This window comes from Lupinus angustifolius, chromosome LG01 (genome assembly GCF_001865875.1).
Source record: "Lupinus angustifolius cultivar Tanjil chromosome LG01, LupAngTanjil_v1.0, whole genome shotgun sequence".
Classification (NCBI taxonomy): Eukaryota; Viridiplantae; Streptophyta; class Magnoliopsida; order Fabales; family Fabaceae; genus Lupinus; species Lupinus angustifolius.
This window is the reverse complement of record NC_032009.1, coordinates 754,534-774,009: the sequence shown is the minus strand read 5'-3', so window position 1 is coordinate 774,009 and position 19,476 is coordinate 754,534. Positions and strand designations below refer to the sequence as shown.

The 19,476-nt window shown below is 31.2% G+C and overlaps 2 protein-coding genes, 1 long non-coding RNA gene and 1 pseudogene across 7 annotated transcripts; 2 read left to right on the top strand and 2 right to left on the bottom strand.

The window, feature by feature from the left end:
- Positions 524-5,620, bottom strand: LOC109344285 (ribulose-phosphate 3-epimerase, chloroplastic). 5 transcript variants are annotated; one of them, XM_019583005.1, is made up of 10 exons: positions 5,301-5,620; positions 4,168-4,282; positions 3,822-3,962; positions 3,626-3,739; positions 2,836-2,914; positions 1,946-2,055; positions 1,802-1,858; positions 1,379-1,448; positions 1,184-1,271; positions 524-811 (listed from the first exon to the last, which is right to left on the bottom strand). In XM_019583005.1, exons 1-9 carry the CDS (start codon positions 5,408-5,410, stop codon positions 1,222-1,224), a joined length of 846 nt encoding a protein of 281 aa, XP_019438550.1. In that variant the 5' UTR covers positions 5,411-5,620; the 3' UTR covers positions 524-811; positions 1,184-1,221. The 5 variants fall into 5 exon arrangements, 4 of the variants coding, with proteins under 4 accessions (XP_019438550.1, XP_019438571.1, XP_019438563.1 ...); XM_019583026.1 differs by having other exon boundaries at positions 524-790; XM_019583018.1 differs by having other exon boundaries at positions 1,210-1,271.
- LOC109344319 lies at positions 979-1,685 on the top strand. The gene is made up of 2 exons (XR_002107313.1): positions 979-1,277; positions 1,385-1,685. It is a non-coding gene; the product is annotated as an uncharacterized LOC109344319 (long non-coding RNA).
- Positions 7,475-9,057, top strand: LOC109344309 (annotated as a pseudogene).
- On the bottom strand, positions 15,826-17,589 carry LOC109344211 (NAC domain-containing protein 100-like). The gene is made up of 3 exons (XM_019582872.1): positions 17,103-17,589; positions 16,690-16,967; positions 15,826-16,552 (listed from the first exon to the last, which is right to left on the bottom strand). Exons 1-3 carry the CDS (start codon positions 17,290-17,292, stop codon positions 15,857-15,859), a joined length of 1,164 nt encoding a protein of 387 aa, XP_019438417.1. The 5' UTR covers positions 17,293-17,589; the 3' UTR covers positions 15,826-15,856.

Genomic DNA, 19,476 nt, shown 5'->3' with positions numbered 1-19,476 from the left:
AAACATATATTCTAGTGGAGTACTTTGCAAAAAAACATGATTTTTCACTAACCTTAGCACCTTGTCTTATGAATATAGATATGTTGTCACGGATCCGGTTTAAATTTTTTAATTAATATGAGATGTTTTTATTAGCATGAGATAACGTATAAGATATGATCTGAGACAATAGATCTATATTCTAGTCGAATACCAATTACATATACATGTTTTAATTCCAATCTTTTTGATACATTAAGGTGACATAACAATACAAGCACAACATCTTCTAATGAACTTCTCAAACCCTTGGTAGGTTTATTTAAGATTGTTGCCCCAACCATTGGTATTGGACCATGCAATAATTCCTCCTAAGAATGAGGTAAAATATGGTTATTAGTCTTTAAATTTCTAGCCTTTGGAATCCACAAATCTGAGTCCTCCTTGAAGTTCACTTTAATTGGTTAAGTTTCATGTTTGAGAGGTCCTTTCCACCATGCATGTATATGGACACTGTTAGAACTAGGGATAGAACAATCAACTCTGATCATACACAAAGATTTTAGCTGATTTTTCAAAACATTGTTTTATCAGAATATTACAATTGCTTTACAATATGGAGATGATAAGGCTACAAGATGATACAGAGTTTAAAACTTTAACTTGAATTAAAATTGTTCTGAACCTCCAAGAGATATACAAACTATGCAATGCAGCAACAGCTTCGGACCGATTTCTTATAGATGATTCCGAACAGGAGCAATTGCCAGCAGTGACAGCAACCCAGGCACCACTATGATACCCTGTAGGCCTGCTTACTCATGAATATTGTCTGCCATGTTCAAACAGAGTAAAACAGCTCTGAGAATAAGATTAAGATCACGATCGGGACAATTGCCCTCTATTTTGTATATCGAACTGGACATTTTTCACAGGAACAAAACTATGATTCTGATATTATTGAGTATTTATCTGTCAGATACATGTGATAATTCGCAGTGGAATTAAGGTTTGGTAATTGTATACATGTGATAATTGAGTCATGAGTATGTATAACATTATACAATAATTTACACATTGGAAATTGGCTCATAAGCAATGTCTGCCATGATTTTAATTTGATTATTTATCACACTGGCAATCACAAAAATTATGAATCAAGATTTAATGGATAAACCTTGGGGGGAGGGGGTACACAACATACATTGGAGCATAAAATGAACAGGATACCATGTAGGCATTTCACACGGCAACTGGCTCGGGTCTTTTGCTGGTTTTGATTCCTCTTATGGCTACAGGTTAAAATAATGGCAATCATTAGCATCATATTGAATTTCCATGCATCTCAATATATACCAATTCGGACTATCTTTTTTTCGGAAGGTGGGGGGTGGTTTACCTTCAGCATAATCTTTAGCTCCGAACACAGCAGAACCAGCAACCAGAGCATTAGCTCCAGCCTCAATCACCTGCCAAAAAAGATATACTAAAGAATGGATCTTGCAACTCAAACGGATCTTATGGCTTGTAGAAATCATTCCAATACAATAAATAAAAAAGTATGTTCTTCAGCATTACTGTTTAAATGTAATTCCTTATTCTAACAAAAAATGGAGCACTATACCAAAATATTCTCAATTAGAACTCTTAAACATAAGGTAGAAATGCATGATCAGATACACATGCCACATGCAGTTCTTAACCAATTTTTTATGTCACGACTCTTTGCTCAGTTCTTAACCAATTCAGCATGTAGAAGACTTGTTATTGGTCATTCTAAATTATAAATGGAAGGAAGACAAATATGATTATTATAGGGCACCTTGTAAGCATTGTTTGGACCAACTCCACCATCCACTTCAATCCACGGATTCACTCCCTGGAGAGAGAGAGAGAGAGAGAACATTTAGAGTTTATTCAAGACATACAGTGGAGGGGAAAATAATAGACAATGATTTCATGATACCTTCTCCACGCACAACCTTCTCAAATCAGAAATTTTCTTGACTTGGCTCTCAATAAAACTCTGGCCACCAAAGCCAGGGTTTACAGACATGATTAAGACCAAATCAACCACTGCCAAAACAATAACAATTTCAACTTAAATTTTCAAACTACTAAGAGAACTTACAAGATATGTAATTCAATAGACTTCAGTGTGTTGTGAAAGAAGTTGCTTTGCTCTTTATTACTTCATTAATGAGTGGGGAAATGTCCATGAATTTCTCACGAGTAGTTAAAATAGAGAAAAATAAGTTCTAAACCGCCAAGCGTAGCTAATTTACTCTTAGTGCCAAAGTTTTAAAACAAGAAAATAGCCCCTTGAATTTTATCAACTATAACCTTGAAAATTTTCATCAAATCACAGTAATCCAATTAGAAAATAGTGTAGAAATATATAATTACTTGTGGAATGAAGGTTTGAAGTACTTAAAAGATTAGACGAAAAATCAGATTCCAAGTGGAATGTTTAACGGTCATATGAAAACAAAGTGTCATTCTTCAAAGAATAAAAAATCAAGTATAATTTGCTCGAAAACTAAAATTGTTTCTGTGGTGAATTGTAAATTTAAAAGCCAGCTTTTAGTCTGTAACAACCTTAATTACTGAACCAATATCTCCTGCATTGCTAATAGATTTCCTGAATAAACCTTAGTCTCCAGTGTATATAGTATAAATGTATGAAGCCCATAGTCAAGGATGGTTTTAGACTTATAGTCCATGTGTAATGCCTTATTAAACCATATAAAGCACACGTGGAACTAAAGTCATAAATAATATCATTGATATTTCGATTATTTAATGAAAAGAAATGGGGGATAAAAATATAAGAGGGAGGGGAGAGCAAGGGCTCACCATCAAGGATATATTCTATTGCACTTAGGGGGGTACCAGGGTTTAGGACAACTCCAGCTTTAGCTCCCAGGCTTTTCACCTAAATTTGAGATTGTGCGGGTCAGATAAAGATATAAACTAGATAATAGGTGATTACTAATCCAAAACAAAAAAAATAGGATAAAGAGAGAGAGATGTGAAATAGTTTTACCATCACATGTACATCCCAGTAATTAAATTGTGAGACCATGTAACAAAGAAAAAATCTTCATTTGTAAAACAAAGTTTTAGAAAACGGTATGTTCTTTCTAAGGCCTCAAATATTTTCAATGATATGGCATATACCTATATGTTTCTTCAAAGGACTATAAAAACTTTCCTTGCAAAATGATCCCTGTAAAAGAGTGCTTCGACCTTCAACAGTGCCAACTTTAAGAAACTAATTTAGTCAGGCAAGTTGGTATCTTAAATACCATGAAAAATTACAATGGCAATGAGCCATCCCTCAGACTGCTTTTATTAACTCTCAATCCATGCCGTGAAGTATTGATGTTGATGCAATAGTGTTAGTAGCCAACACATTTTTTCAACATTAAACCATAGGCTTTCATCTCATGCATAGATATGAAGATTACTCTAACCTCAATAACAAAATACTGAAATTGTATGTCATAGCAATATTTATAGTGGTGTAAATATATGTTTGGCACCTCTAATGTTACCAAAAATAGTGCTAATCAGTTAATCCCCTTAGTATCAATTTTCTGTAACTGTTCAAGTGTTAGATGATAGATCAGGAGGGAAACCTTACTTGATTAACTGTACGATGCAAATGGATGGTGGAAGATTGCTCAGCGTGAACACTGACTATGTCAGCCCCTGCCTTGATAAAATCTGGCACCCGCTGTTCAGGTTCTACAATCATCTGCGGTGCATTGACAAGAGTAAAAACAAAGTACTTATGATTCAAGATCAAATTAATTTAATATGTGTATAAAGATTAATACCAGGTGCACATCCAAAGGAAGATCTGTCACAGGTCGCAATGCATCAACCACAAGAGGCCCGATTGTAATATTTGGGACAAAGCGGCCATCCATTACATCAACATGAATCCAATCACAACCTGCCAACTCCACTGCTTTCACCTGCAAAGACGATGACCCAAACTACAACAATCAGGATTGCTGAGAATCTGAAAGCATACTGATAGTGACTTGCTACCAATAGGAAGGACTTACTGGCGATTAACAAACTTGAGAAGATGATTATGAATATATTATACATTGTAAACAATTTAGACCAATGTAACCATAAATGGGATACTGATTACAGAATATAAACATATTGAACCTGCTCTCCCAATTTTGAAAAGTTAGCAGAAAGAATAGATGGAGAGACAATGATATCACTTTTTGAAAACTTGTCAACACGGGATGAAGCCTTCACCACGGTTGAGAGTTTCCTCCTGAACTCACAAAATAGCAAGTAACAAAAGGATATTAAAGCAGAGTACATTATCTTTCAAATACCACAAAGCAATATCTAACACAAAATATGTAATAATTACTGAGAAATACAGAAAACAATGGGCCGTTTGAATAAATTTGTGTATTTCATGGTAAACCAAAAGCACAAAAGGTATGACCTATTTATAGGCCAATTACAGGAGACAAAATAACATAATCAATCCATTAGTTAAATAAGGAAAGAGCTCGTAACAAAACTTTTAAGACATTCTGAGATACGATAAAATTGTTAGATTCCATCTTAAAATTTTGCAGCTGTAAAATTTGTAAAACTGATTCATTCATTAATTAGGATTTGCTAGCTGCAAAATATGTTTCATATGGTATAGTTTAGCCAATACCGTATAGACTGAAAATCAGATTGTATTAAAACATACTTACATACGGGATTTCTCCATTGAGGAGAGCAGACTTTTTCCGACTAAGTCTAACTAAAATATTACGAGATATCTTTCAATGAATCTAATCACAACGAGAGTATACATTCGTGCATAATGTCTCTAACCCTTTATATCATATGCATTCAATGTAGAATGAAAGCCCTGGATCAAAAACTTCCATTGGCCTATGAAAGCAATGTTGTGATAACCACACCGGACACGGTCCAACCGGTTTGACCACTGACCGGACTTGAAAATGGCTTTGGTTTGTAGTCTTAACTAAGTGAGGGGTTGGATCACTTTGAACTGGAGAAATTCTGAAAGAGATTCTGAAACCTCATGCAGAGGCAGTAACCAATGTCAAATCTAACATCAAGGGTGCAAAGAAACTAAACAATATGAATTCTGCAACAGCATAAAAAGTTCTAACCTACTAACCACTGTCCTAACAAGTTTTTTTCCTATTACTACCAAAAACAAGGTATATCCATATACATGGGGTTATTCTGTAATTTCAATCCAACAAATTTTAACAGTGAAATTAATAAAATAATAAAAAATATATAAGGAATCATACCTGGAAAAAGTGAGGGATCTGGGTTGAAAAGGAGAAGTTTTGTGAAGATAGTTGTTGAGTCCATTGATTTGAGATTGAAGGGTTGATGAACACAAAGAAGTTGCAGCCATCTTCAACTTTGGTTTATCTCTTTCTATTCAATCCACAGTGTATGGTTTATGTGATGTGTGAATTATGAATAATAAAAATGTATAAGTATATATTAGAGAAATTTAGAAATGATGAAATTGAAAATGGACACGTGTTTGTTTGATAAGGATTTGCTTATCTGAAATGGTTGGTGCTATGCTAATGCTGACATCTAACCTGCGCGGAGGAGAAGACTCACAGCAAGGGCATTTTGGGTACCACTCCCTCTTCCTCTTATATCATCCTTAATTTAAATCAAATTAATTTCTTTCTTAAAACATATATATATATAGATAATAATAACCTTAATTTTATGAAAATCAAATTCTTTCTTAAAGCACACATATATAGATAGATAACCTTAATAATTTAATGAATTCTATATCAGCCAACTCCTTTTCACTTTTTAATAGCTAAAACTTAAAACTTGTTCATCTAGAAGAAATAGAATTGACAATTATCATGCTCCTAGTAGTTTTATATGTGCTCATATAATATTCTTAAATTGAGATGGTTATCCATGTTTTTAAATAGAGTGTAAAATATTATGTCATGTCTACCCTAAATATGGACATAATGAGATCATGGGTCATCCTAAATAAAACAAAAATATAAATATACAAATATAAATGTATATACACTAATTATAGAAAATAAATGGTACATAATTGCATATAAATGTATTTATCATAATAATCAATCATACAAATGGAACAATCACAAAATATAAATGTATATAATACAAAATATGTATATTACATAATTTAATATAAAATACAAAAGGAATATACATATACATATATAATATACAAAAAATAAATACTATATAATAAAATATGATAATATTTTCTCACATATACAAACGTATATATAACAAATGAAACATTTTTCTCATATACAGCAAAATACATATATTGGTGAAATACAATATTTTCTCTAATAATGACCACAGGCTACCTGTTTTACCCTTAGAAATGCCAAAAGCGAATACAACATGTGTTAGGATAAATGTGTACATTTTTCATAATTCATACTCTGCGCATCAAATAAGTGCAGGCCGGCTTTCCCAAACTGCAAAGAAACATGCCAAACACTAAAATAATAGTTATTTTGTTTGTCTGATAAAAAGTTGACCAGCATGTATATTATTATTACCTTATCATGTATGGGATAAAAAGGAAAAGGTACATTTCATTCTATTGACTTCATCCCAAGTTGGAAGATTTTTTATGTTTGTTGGAATTTTGGAAGGGGGGTTCATTTTATTTTAGTGATGAAACAACTGTCAAGTAATAATCAAATTAAAATATCATTTCATTCGTTTCTCTCTTTATTTTATCCATTCAGACACACAATCATCTGAAGTTCCCATTTAAACTTTTTATATAGATTTTAAAGTCTTCTAAAAAACTATGAAATCATGTGATAAATATGAAATCATGTGACTATGAAAAACTAAGAGGGTCGGTCAACATTTTTAAGTTAATTTGAGATTTTTGGTTAGGTTAAAAACATATACTTTTGTGCTTTAGTTTATTTTTGCATGGATTTCCCATTTAATTATAAGATTTATATTATTATTACTATTATAAAATGTGATGCAGGAATCTGCGAAGTCCAAAAATGTTATGCATCATATTTAATCGGTCATTGTATGAATGAGATCAGTGTCAGAACCAAATAAGCAAGGACCACATCTTAGGAATCCATGAAGAGGCTCATTAGAACTAGGAATCCTGAAGTTGATGATGATGTGCAAAACCTCTCACTCTCAACCTCTAACACAAAATATGTTACGTTGTCACTTTGATGCATTTGATGGGCTTCTTTGTAGTTTTTTTTATGCTCCTCTCAGTGGTTCTTAGAGACCCACCCTCTGATCATGTTACAACTTCTACAACAACTGTTTTTCAACTCAAACAAACCCAACGGGGTATCTTCTTTTCCACGTTGTAAATGTTGCATTCTTGAAGCTCTACACAAAGAATATGGACTTTATACTGAATCCTATAAAAAAAAACAGTGGAAGAACACAGGTGTGGCCATTACATGCACCAAATCCTCCACTTGTGAATATGTAATATGGATTTCATTTAGTGGGCTAGGGAATAGGATATTGACCCTTGCTTCTGCATTCTTGTATGCTCTTCTTACAAACCGTGTTCTACTAGTTGATCCTGGAGCAGATATGAAAGATCTCTTTTGTGAACCATTTCCATATGTTTCTTGGTTTCTCCCTCCTGATTTTCCTCTTAACAGTAAATTGCATGATTTCAATCAGAAATCAGCTCGATGTCAAGGGAAAATGCTGAAAGATAAATCAATTACAGATTCCATTGAGCCATCTTTGGTCTACCTTCATCTAGTCCATGATTATGATGATCATGATAAGCTTTTCTTTTGTGATGAGGAACAACATTTTCTCCAAAAAGAGAAGCAGATGCATAACCAAAAAGCTTGGGCTGAAATGTATGTCTTAAGCTTAACTAATGTGTTGGTTACTAGCTCATGATCTACCTTCGGCTATGTGGCAGGGCTTGGAGGTTTAAAACCATGGTGTTGGACCAGACTGCGACCGGGGAGCCTCCAACCACCAAGGAGTTCCATTGTTACATGGGTATGGGAAGAGTGAAGAGTCACAAGTGAGACATCACATCTTGAACCAAAACTCAACACATGGATACTCTACAAACCTGAGAATCAAACAGCCCCAGATCCTCCTTGTCAACGCGCTATGTCAATGGAGCCATGTTTCCATGCTCCTCCCTTCAATGATTGCAAGGCTAAGAGAGGAACTGACACAGGTGTACTTGTTCCACATGTAAGGCACTGTGAGGATTATGGTTAGCTAGCTATCATCAATGCCAGTGTATTCTATTTCGGGATCGCTAAAACTCGGAACTCGATTATCAATGTTGCAAATTTTGTACCAAAGAATGACTAATTCACTTTCTACCTCCTTCAGTCTTTCTCATTTCCCTTCCCTGCTAACTTCTTTGGTTTTGAGTAGGGGTTCAAATTAGAGTGTTCAACCCTTGAACAGTTCCATTCCAGCATTATTGTATCAGATCTTAGGTTCTTATTTTGAAGGAGAATATTTTGGCTGATCTTAGGTTAAGTTAAATTTAACTGCATTCTATTCAATGTTTCAATATATGTAGGTTCCTTTCAATCCTTATTTAAACCTACAAACAGCTTTTGATTGATACTAACCCCTGAGATAATGATCTATGTTCTCACTCCTACCCAAGCCCCAGGCATAGTAGTAACACACTATGAAGCACGGATACGGATAGTGTGTCAGATACGTGTCGGACACCGACACGCGAGGGTGTTTGATGAATCCGTGCTTCAGAGGTATCACATACAAAAGATAAGTTCCATTGCAGACAGAACATAGTAATATTTTGAAGTAAATGATGAAAACATACCTTGTAATTCCAAATTCTTATCTCCAACTCCCTGTAATAAAACTTTCAGAAGATCAACAAAAATTAAGTGATGCTTTTGCTCTGTTATTTGCACCAGTTTTGTATGTTTTGTCATGCATTTCTAAATGTTTAACAAAGTGCACAAACCTAAAAGCGTGGCGATCAAAGTAAGAAAGAGAACCATGTGGAATCACTAAAGCATATAGAATTTCCTCAGTTTCATCACCTAATTTCATCACATGTTATTTATCTTAATTTATGAGAAGATTTATAAGATGATATATCATTAGTCGTTCTTTCATATGTATAATTTTATTGGAACCAAAGCTCTCTGTCAAGTTTTAATACAACAAACTTATAATCTTGATTAAATTAAAACAACCTTTATTAGTCGATCTATGCGCTTGAGAATGAAATTTATGTATTTGTGAATGACACGATAAGGTTTTTGGGTGATTTGGTGGAGAATCATAATATTGGTACAGGTTAGTGGGAGTATGCACACATATCACAATAGGAGATAATGGCCAAATGGGGAACCTAATTCAACCTTAATCTCATCATGTTTGAAGAATTATATTTTAAGGGGAGAATTACATCTTAATCTAATGTGTTTCCAACAAGTTGAGGAAGAACAAAGTTAGATAGTTGTTCAAGTGTAAAGTCTTATAATGAATACAATGAGAAAAGTAAAAAAAATTAAAAATTAAAATATTCACAAAACCATTGTGTTAAGATTTTTGTTCAATATGAGATATCGCACCGACAATGGTCTAGCCTAAAAGTCGATAGCTCTACCAAGACATGAAGAATTTCAAAGGAAACAAATCTATAAGTGTGTAGTACCAACATTTGGGAAAAGTTTGTTAGGTTTATACAATATAGAAGTGAAAAAATATATAAGTGAAAAAAATACATGAAATAATTATATTAAAATTTTGGTTCAAGACATAAGACTTCTCTATCCTCTGTCACGATACAATAGCTTTCTCTCTGTCCAGACAAAAGTCCAACGAATATGGTTTTCAATCCTCAATTGAATTTGTCTCATGGTTATAACTTGTATCATCTTTTTCTAAATCAAAACAAAACACCATTCATTATGTCTTTACCATGTCACATAAAGGTAACCTCATCTCTTTTGCTAAAAGCCAATTATATTCCTTCAAAGTGCCATCGACATTATGAGATCCATGGACTAGGATGAATGCGTATTAATTTGGTGATCTAGGATTGTTTTTTAACATAATTAGTTCATGCTTAAATGGAATGAATTAACTAATTATATAATTGCCTGTTAGAGAAAAATGGACACATGTTAAAAAAATGCATGACTCTTACATAGTACCACAATCATTTTAAGTAAAGATCATCCTCATTAATGATGAAACAAGTATTACATAATAACACATCAAAAATAACATGTAATGACACTTTTATCCTTTTTTCTACCATAAAATCACATTTTTACTATTAGAAACATAATAAAAATATCTCCATCCATATCCTAATCTCTGTTCATTATTTGTTTCTTTCTCGTTTTTATTAGTTTTGCACTTACTTTTTATGGATATAATGTTGGAAGTACATGTATAAGAGACCCCATTAAGTGGTATCCAGGGTGCTAAATAATTGACATTACCTAATCATAATGGGAATAGACATGGTTAGACAAGCATGACAATGACACGTGAGAAAGATTATGTCAAACGTCTTTTCCTATGGCCCTTTATTCTTCTACATTTTTTCAACTCTTCCTTCTTCTAAGTATTTATATATCCAACTATATATATAAATGTTATGAGTAAAATTAAGTAAGATACTAAATTTATGATTTTATTATATTAATAATTGAAGATTTTTTTTCTTAATAAATAATATTATATACAAAACTATTACCATTAACATGTACATGACGGACCCATATATTCTCTTGATTTCAGAGTTTTAAATATCACATTTATTTTTATTTTTTATTTGAATTTCTATATACTTATATGCCCATTTTAAAATGTGTAAATAAAGCAAAAGAACATAATAGTGTGTATATATTTGTTTTGCTCATTTAAATTGTATTTTGCTTTAAAATATTCAAAATTATATTACTTGATTATTTATATCATGTGGAACTCTAAAGTGCATGAAGTCTTTCATATTTCTTTTAAAAATGATATAACTTCATATAAATTCTTCTATAACATAAGAAAAACAAAATATGTTACAATATTACTCATCGATTTACATGTGGTATCTATATAGGAGAATATAAGACTCCTCTACTTTTTTTTAGAGAATATATATATATATATTAATAGTGCATGAGTTTTATATATAATTATTATGTCATTTATCATTCATATTTAGTTATAGTTGATTCTTCAAAAAAATAATAGATGATATTTATACTATATTTAAAGCCAAAACATATAATAACTACATACATGACATAATTTTCACTTACCTATTTTACCCTTATAATTAATAATTATTACAATATTTTTTAATACAATAAAAAATATATATGAAGGTTAGAGGAAAAATATTTTTATATTTTTAATCAAAAAATTATAATATCATATACGAAAAAATTAATATAATTTTATAAAATGAAATATATAAAAATTAAATATTCAATACTAAAAAGTAAAAATGCGGGTCGGCAGACACGAAGTGACTGCCGACACGCTAGTATTGATTATGTATAAACTTTATTGTAATCCTATATTTTTTAATCTAAAAACGAAATCTATTAAATAAAGTTATTATGGAAACAATAATGATTGGGGCCCACAGTACCATGAGAGAAGGTCGAGGGGAGGGAAATGCCTCAGAAGTGGGAAGTCATAGGTATAGGCACACTGTCACCACGTGATCTACATCTCATAGATGGAACACGTGGCATGAGGTGGCGTCGAAAAGTCACGTTAGTTAGGGCACTGCAAGGTAAGGATAGCAAAACCCGAAGTGCGTGATGAACTAACGGTGGAGCCCACAGTACTGCTTAGGTGTTGACAGTTAAAAAGGGCTAACTTTCTTACATCACACATTGTGGGACACACTGCCATATTAACATATAATTTTTCAGATTCTTTTATTTATTTATTTCTTTTGTAGATATATCTTTCATTTTTATTTTAAATTTGATATCCACTAACAACAAGGTAATTTAGTCATTGAAATAAGAAAGTGAAAGTTAGAAAGAGAAAATCTATTGTGGTTCCATAGTATTAATTAAATGAATCTATAAGAAAAAAAACTCTATTAGATGATACATCATTATCTTATTTATGATTTAGTTAGTTTTATTTTATTTGAATTTATTTATAATTTGTTTTTATCTTATTAGTTATTATTTATGTCATTATATTATCGTTTGTAAAAAAAATCCTATATAATACATTGTTTATTGAGTTCACATGTTAATTGAACATATTAATCTTTATTTATAACAAATTATGTTACAATGTTAGTTGAGATGTAGATTGTAGAATGCATTCAAGAGCTCCCATTTGCACAAAAGCGCTTGACGACTTTAATCTAGATGATTAATTTTCATGTTACTCAAATTACTATCATTGAAAGGGATAAAGATCACATATATCAAACGGTATATTATTTTATGTCCACATATTAATATATGATTGGTTCGAGACAGACAATGAAATACCATTATACATGCGATTGAAAGGGAAAGTTTTACATTTAACAACCTAATAATATTTGAATAATCCAATTTGAACCTACCCCATGGGCCACTAATGTAAGAGGATAAAAGGGTAGTTGAAATTTCTAAACTTATATGCCTTAATATCACCAATCAAAGGATAGAGTTACAAACCTTGACGTACACCAATCAAAGTTAATTTTGAATTTCTAATCATATTCCCACAATATAATACTCTAAATAAAATAAAGACACCATAAAAGGGGGGACCTAAAATTTTCAGAAATGAAATATATAAACATGTAGGTTTTTATTTTTTACTATATAATTATTTGCCTTGAAAGTAATGAGTTGGGCGAAAATATAGTAAAAGAAAAAACACATATAGTTAAGGATGAAGACGTGCAGGACTCAAATTATTTATCATGTGCTACAAATAGAAACACCACATGGAACTAAGAGATACGTATATTATATTTTAGGGCAAAATAAGAAAAATAGGATCAGTGTTCTCATGTCATGCCATTACAGATTCAAAACAGAAAACGAGAAATGAATGATTTGACAAATTCAAAAAATGAGTGAAACAATAAATGACCAGAAATACTCATCACAAACCAAACAAAAATATTGAAAGTTTTGTCTATCATCTTTCGTGAGTTCACTGGCTCGATCATAACACGCAAGAATACAGTAGCAATAAAAACTAAGCCATAGTTTAGTTTGCATTAGATTCTTTGCCGTGGAATCAAACAACACTATCCATTGCCTAGTTTAGTCTAGTCTATTAGGTTAAATAGATATTTTAAAAATATGAGCCTATCTTATTTACGAAAAATGGGTGGTTGTCATGGTTTGTTCTCTGCTATGTAAACCCTAATAGACGGGTTGATATATTTCTAACCTTAAATAAATGGACCGAATGACTTCACTGTACCTTATCATTTATTACATTCATCGATAAAACATTAATATCTAAAATTTTCTTATCCTTCTGTATATAGTTTTTATTTGTCTTTATTCCTCTAGAAATTGGATTAATCACCACTTAATCTACTTTTCTTGCTAGGTTTCAAATGATCTCCCAACATATATGCTCAACCCACTTTTCTTTTACATATAACACTAGAAATATTACACCAATTCATTCACATCACATGAATAATATGTCTACATCTCTCTTATTTTCTAGTTTTGATGTATTATTCATCTAATATAGTTAAATTAGAAATATTACACCAATTCATTCACATCACATGAATAATATGTCTACATCTCTCTTATTTTCTAGTTTTGATGTATTATTCATCTAATATAGTTAAATTCATTGTCTTGTGATAAGATATGATCTACAATTATTATATACACATTAGAGTTTAGTCGTCTATTATTAAACTTACACTTCATATACTTCATTAAACTTAAATGAAAGTTACGTACTTTTAAAATTTGTTTCCACATTTTTAGTTTCTCATTTAATTTATCTCTTAAGTTTCCAACTAAAATAAAACACAAGATATAATACAAGAAATGTGATCCTAGTAACAAACTCTTATTTGGATTTGACAATTAGTTGAAAATGATTCAAAACCATGACTATACCAAAACATTAAAATAAAGAATCGAACCTAAATCCAGTAAATTGAATTGAAATAAATAGACCATATTAATGCTTCGATTTTGTGTATACATATTCTGAATTTCTCTTTAATTCGTCTTGTAAATGGTCTTACACTCCTATATGGAATATATTTGATTCCATGTCATATACCACATCTTGATGGCGCGCGGTGCACTTGGGACAAATTCGTTATTCTCATTTGACTTTGTCTTGATTTCGGAAACGAGCTGAATTGAGTCGAACCACAGTTCAGCTCGATAAAGATTGGTTCAGATCGAAACTCGACTCGAATTTGATAAGAATTGTTTTTTTAGCTCGAGTTCGGTTCAGTAAAAGTTCATGAACTGTTCAGCTCAGTTCGATTAGTTCATTTGCACAACTTAAATAATTAATTAATTTTTAAAAAAAAACTACCAAAAGTTTATATATATAAATGTAACCATCTTTATATATAATAATAATAAATACAAAAAAAATAATATATGAGTCATAATAAACATAAAAATAGTTTATATATATATATATATATATATATATATATATCTAACTTGAGTTTGGTTCGTTTATTTAACGAGCTCAATTTCCAGCTTAAGTTTGACTCATTTGGTTCATGAACTAAGTTTATTGAGCTAAATAACAAATCGAGTTTCGAACGAATACCAAGTTGGTTCAGTTTATTGCTAGCCCTAATGAAACCTATCCCTACTTGGCAATTATTAGTGATTGTTTGTTAGTGGATTGTACTAGGTACATATTTGTTGTCTCACTCCTTTGTGTTACTTCATTTGTCAGGAGATATGATTGACCATAAAAATATTTAATAATTATAATTTTAAATTAAATAATTTTTTTCAACCAATCAAATATGATGATACATGAAATAATACAAGAAGTGAGATAACAAATATGCTCTCGGTTATTCTTGAGATATCTAAAGAGCAGATACATAAAACTTTTTTATGTGTCGATGTCATATACGTATCTAATATAAATACACTCTGTTTCGTTATAATACATATTATCCAAAAATAAAAAATATATTAAGATACATATCAGATTATAGAGGGAGGTCTCACATACTGTCTTTTCATTCATACACGGCCCCATCTAAACAGAATGAGAAAGAAGATATAAAGAAGCAGAGAGTCTTGATTTGCAGAGGGAGTTTCAGATTCAGAATAGGTAAATGCAAATAGTTTTGTTTATTATATTTTGTCCATGTCAAAGTATGCGCGTGCACGTGTGACGTGTGTACAACAAGAGAGAGAAAGAGAGAATTGAATGATTGTCAATGCTATCTAACTTTATAGTCCCATACCCTCAATTAAATATGTAAATCAAATATTACCAGAATCAAGGTCATTCATAAAATCTAGGAAAATACAATTTCAACAAGCAAGATATGATATGGTACCTAATCACTCACTTTCTAGTATCATTTTAATTCAAGCTGATTCAAAATATAATGATCATCCAGTCGAAAATCGGGGCGTTATAATAATTATACATCTTGTAGCATCAAATGACAAAAATCACATTAATTTACACCATATTTCTTACAGAAATATCATTTAGATAAAATATATACACAAAGATAACACCACTAATTAACCATTGACAATAATAACTTATAACTGAGGCTCTTATCACCCCTATTCAATTTAGCTCAGATTTTTATTCCATTTTTTTGTAGAAGATTCTGTATATGAATTTAGTAATTCCATAAGCCATCAAGGTCCATTGGTGCAGCAGAAGTAGTAGTAGGAGGAGGAGGGTGATGCTGATTCTGATTGTGAAAGGGCCTTCTACACATATCAAAATTTGAGACTACAGAAGAAGTTGCAGCATTCATATCAGTAGTGGGACATGTTTCCTGTGAGATTTCCCTATCTGTCTTAAAACAACCATTCATCATGTTGTTTGGTCCATTGTTGTTTGAGACACCAATCATTTCCCTATCTGTCTTGAAACCATTCATCATGTTGTTTGATCCATTGTTGTTGTCATAAAAGCTAGTCTGGTCCTGCATGTTGTAAACAGAACCAGGTAATGGTAAATTTGTTGGACCTTGAGTAGAGGTGTAGAATGAGGCAGTGACTGTGGATGGTGGTGGAGGTGGTACTCTTGGAAGAGGGATTTGTAATGGATTCGATAAACCGGCGTAAACGGGGAAGGTGAAGGGATCATAGATCCCTCCTTGGTTGTTGTTGTTGTTGATGTTGTTTCTTTGAACATTATCAATAAGATTGGAGAAGCAGGGCACGTAAGCAGAATCATTCATTGTTTTGGGTGGTAGAACAGAACAACCCAATTTATTTCCATAAGAGTCCAACCTCATTATCCCAGAAATATGAATTTTCTTCCCAGATGAACTCTTCTGAAAAACCCTACAAATAACCCACTCATTCTGAAAAGGAAAAGAAGGAAAAAACAACATCAAAATCCATAATCATAAGTATGAGATAAGATGAAAGAAAAGGTATGAAATTGAAAACAGAGGAAACAGAGGAAACAGAGTAAATGGTAGTATTAATATTATATTACCTTTGCAGTTTTGGGGAGGTAGTTAACAGTGAATTTTCCTTCAAGCCTATATTCATGCATGACCCAGTTACTTTTCTCTCCTTTGGGTGCTCTTCCTTTATAAAAAACCAGAGTTTTCTTCATACCAACCAATGATTTTCCTTTGAAAATCTCCTTGTCTTTCCCTGTGGCTTTCCAGTACCCTGCTTCAGTGGCTCTGTTGGTCCTTAACCCAGTTGGGTATTTTCTATCCCTCACACAGAAAAAGTACCACTCTTTTTCTCCCATCTTGGCTTTCCCTGCACACAAAACTCTCATTTCTCAACACCATATAAGGAAAATATTGTATATATATCATATCTCAAACCAGAAAACAAATGTATAAAAAAGAAAGAAAAGATGAGAACAAAGTTTGTATAAAAAATTAAACTTACATGGTAAATCCCATGGCTCACACCTATTCAAGTCCACTTCTCCAATTGCCCTTGCAGTGAACTTGGAATCAGTAACCTTCTTGTAAAGATATTGGCTTATAAGCTCTTCATCAGTAGGATGAAACCGAAACCCGGGTGGCAAATCCATCTGATCCTCTTTCTTATTATACATAGCTGAAACGTTTTCCATTTCTTAGAACTTTAAGAATTCTAAAACCTTGAAACCTTGAAACCTGAAAATCTCTTTTTTTTATTACAGAAGCTGAATCCAGGAGAGGTTTATATAGAGAAGGAGTTACTTACTTACTTAGGTGTAAAAGAGAAGAAACAAGTTGAGAAAAGGTGGGAAAGTGAAAAGAAAGGATAGAGATGAAGATGGAGGATGATGATGACATGGAACTGAAACTAAGAGGATTGAGATTGAAGGGTGTGAATATATGAGAAGAAAAAGAAAGGGAGAGAAAAAAGAGAGGGTAAATAGTAAATAGTGAGGTTATAGAAACGTGGAATGTAAGGTAACTTGGTTGGTTGTTTATAACTAAGCCCATCTCTTCATAACATTTTATCCTCCTACCCTAATTCTTCCTACTCAACACACCATGCCCATGCATATCATTATGAGAACGATACTTGTCGAGAACAGTAGTTATGAACCCAAAAAGGATTAAGTCTTTATCCAAAAACGTAAGGATATCCTTGATAGTGCAAAAAAAAGATTTTTTTGTTGACCATGTTAAAGCCTAATTTATAAGTGATTCCACAAAATATATTATAATTTATTATATCTTTGAATGATATATCTATTAGCATACTAACAAGGTTTAGTAATATTAGACTTAGTGGACTCCTATAAATCAATCAAATGTGTGATTTCATGACTTTCTTACTATAGAATAAAGAATTAAAGAGAGAGAAAAAATGTATGTAATAACAAATAATAGTGTATGAGTTTTATACACTAAAATTATATTATCTAATATTAATGTTTAACTATTATTAAATGATGAATAATATATTAACTGTGTTTACATCTTTATATTAAGATAGAAGATTCTACATATTTTTATAAATGAAAATATATAATGTATGAGTGAGATGTCCATGAAAAGTAAATCTATCTATTTATACCATGTAAGAGCCATGAGTTTATAAATTTCAAGTTCAGGCTATAAAGCCACGCTTCACCTTTTTTTATGTTGATAGAACCATGTAAACTCTATGAAATACTATGAAAAAACATGCTTATCAATATCTATTTATACCATGTCAGAAACATGCTCTTACATCAGAATCTATTTCAGTGCTCTTATAAACACCAATGCCACTGAATCTCTGTTCTATAGTCACGGTCCTACTGCTCCATCACCACAAGTTGCAATTTTTTTGTACTTTTTTATATTTACTATACTTATATATAAACAAGTTGGCATAATCAAACTTTTGAGTTAAATAGTTCACTCATAATTCTCATACCATACGGATTGTGTCATTATTTGGCAATCTGAGTTTATAAATTTTCAGATAGATTATAAATTTTTGACTCAGTTAATAAGTTACTCCATCAATAAACAAAAATAGAAGACTTTATATAACTTTCAAGAAAAGAATTTGCATCGTTTGTAATCTATTAATAAGAAAGCTACTTGAAGTAAGGTTTAGAAAGTAAAAATAGATTTTAATAGTACTCTTTTTAATTTTATACTCAATTTTTTAAAAAAAATTATATTAATTACACCAAAATAAAAAATCTTATTCTTTTTGCAATGTTAAAACTATTTTAACATTATATTTTTATTATGTATAAATTATTTTTGGATTTAATTGTTAGACAATTATATAAATTATTTCAATGTTATATCTTTTTAATGATGTATACTGTCAATAATAGAAGAATACTATAAACTTATCTAATTCAATTACAATTTTTAGGAAAAAATATTGAAAACGGTCAAAAAAAAAATTAAAATAAATAGAATATTACATGTCCAATTATAAATAAAATATTGAAACTTTGGATTTTAAATTATTCCTGTACTCAATTATTTCAATTATTAATTAATTAATAAATAAATATTCTATGTACTTTTAGTTATTTTTTAAATTTTAACTAGTTATAATACTAATTTTATTGATATCCCTAGTTTAATAAGCTACATATACCGCCAGGTATATTCGCAATCACAAAATCACACTATAAGATAATTTTAATTCTGACCATAACAAGAGGTTTAATAATTTTAGTACTATACTCATTAAAAACTATGCATTAATTAAATCATGATGAATGACAATTGTAGTACTCCTAGACAACATATTGGAAGGGATCGTTAGAAATCAAGATATACAATGACTTTCAGGTTTTTCTACAAGTTTT

Excerpts from the sequence above, each read along its gene's own strand:
- LOC109344285 (XM_019583005.1), bottom strand. The coding sequence starts at position 5,410 with ATGGCTGCAACTTCTTTGTGTTCATCAACCCTTCAATCTCAAATCAAT. Across the intron at positions 4,283-5,300 it reads AGATCCCTCACTTTTTCCAG|GAGGAAACTCTCAACCGTGG; the intron begins GTATGATTCCTT and ends TTGTGAGTTCAG. Across the intron at positions 1,859-1,945 it reads GAAGGTTGTGCGTGGAGAAG|GGAGTGAATCCGTGGATTGA; the intron begins GTATCATGAAAT and ends CTCTCTCTCCAG.
- LOC109344211 (XM_019582872.1), bottom strand. The coding sequence starts at position 17,292 with ATGGAAAACGTTTCAGCTATGTATAATAAGAAAGAGGATCAGATGGAT. Across the intron at positions 16,968-17,102 it reads TGAGCCATGGGATTTACCAT|GGAAAGCCAAGATGGGAGAA; the intron begins GTAAGTTTAATT and ends TTTTGTGTGCAG. Across the intron at positions 16,553-16,689 it reads ACCTCCCCAAAACTGCAAAG|AATGAGTGGGTTATTTGTAG; the intron begins GTAATATAATAT and ends TTTCCTTTTCAG.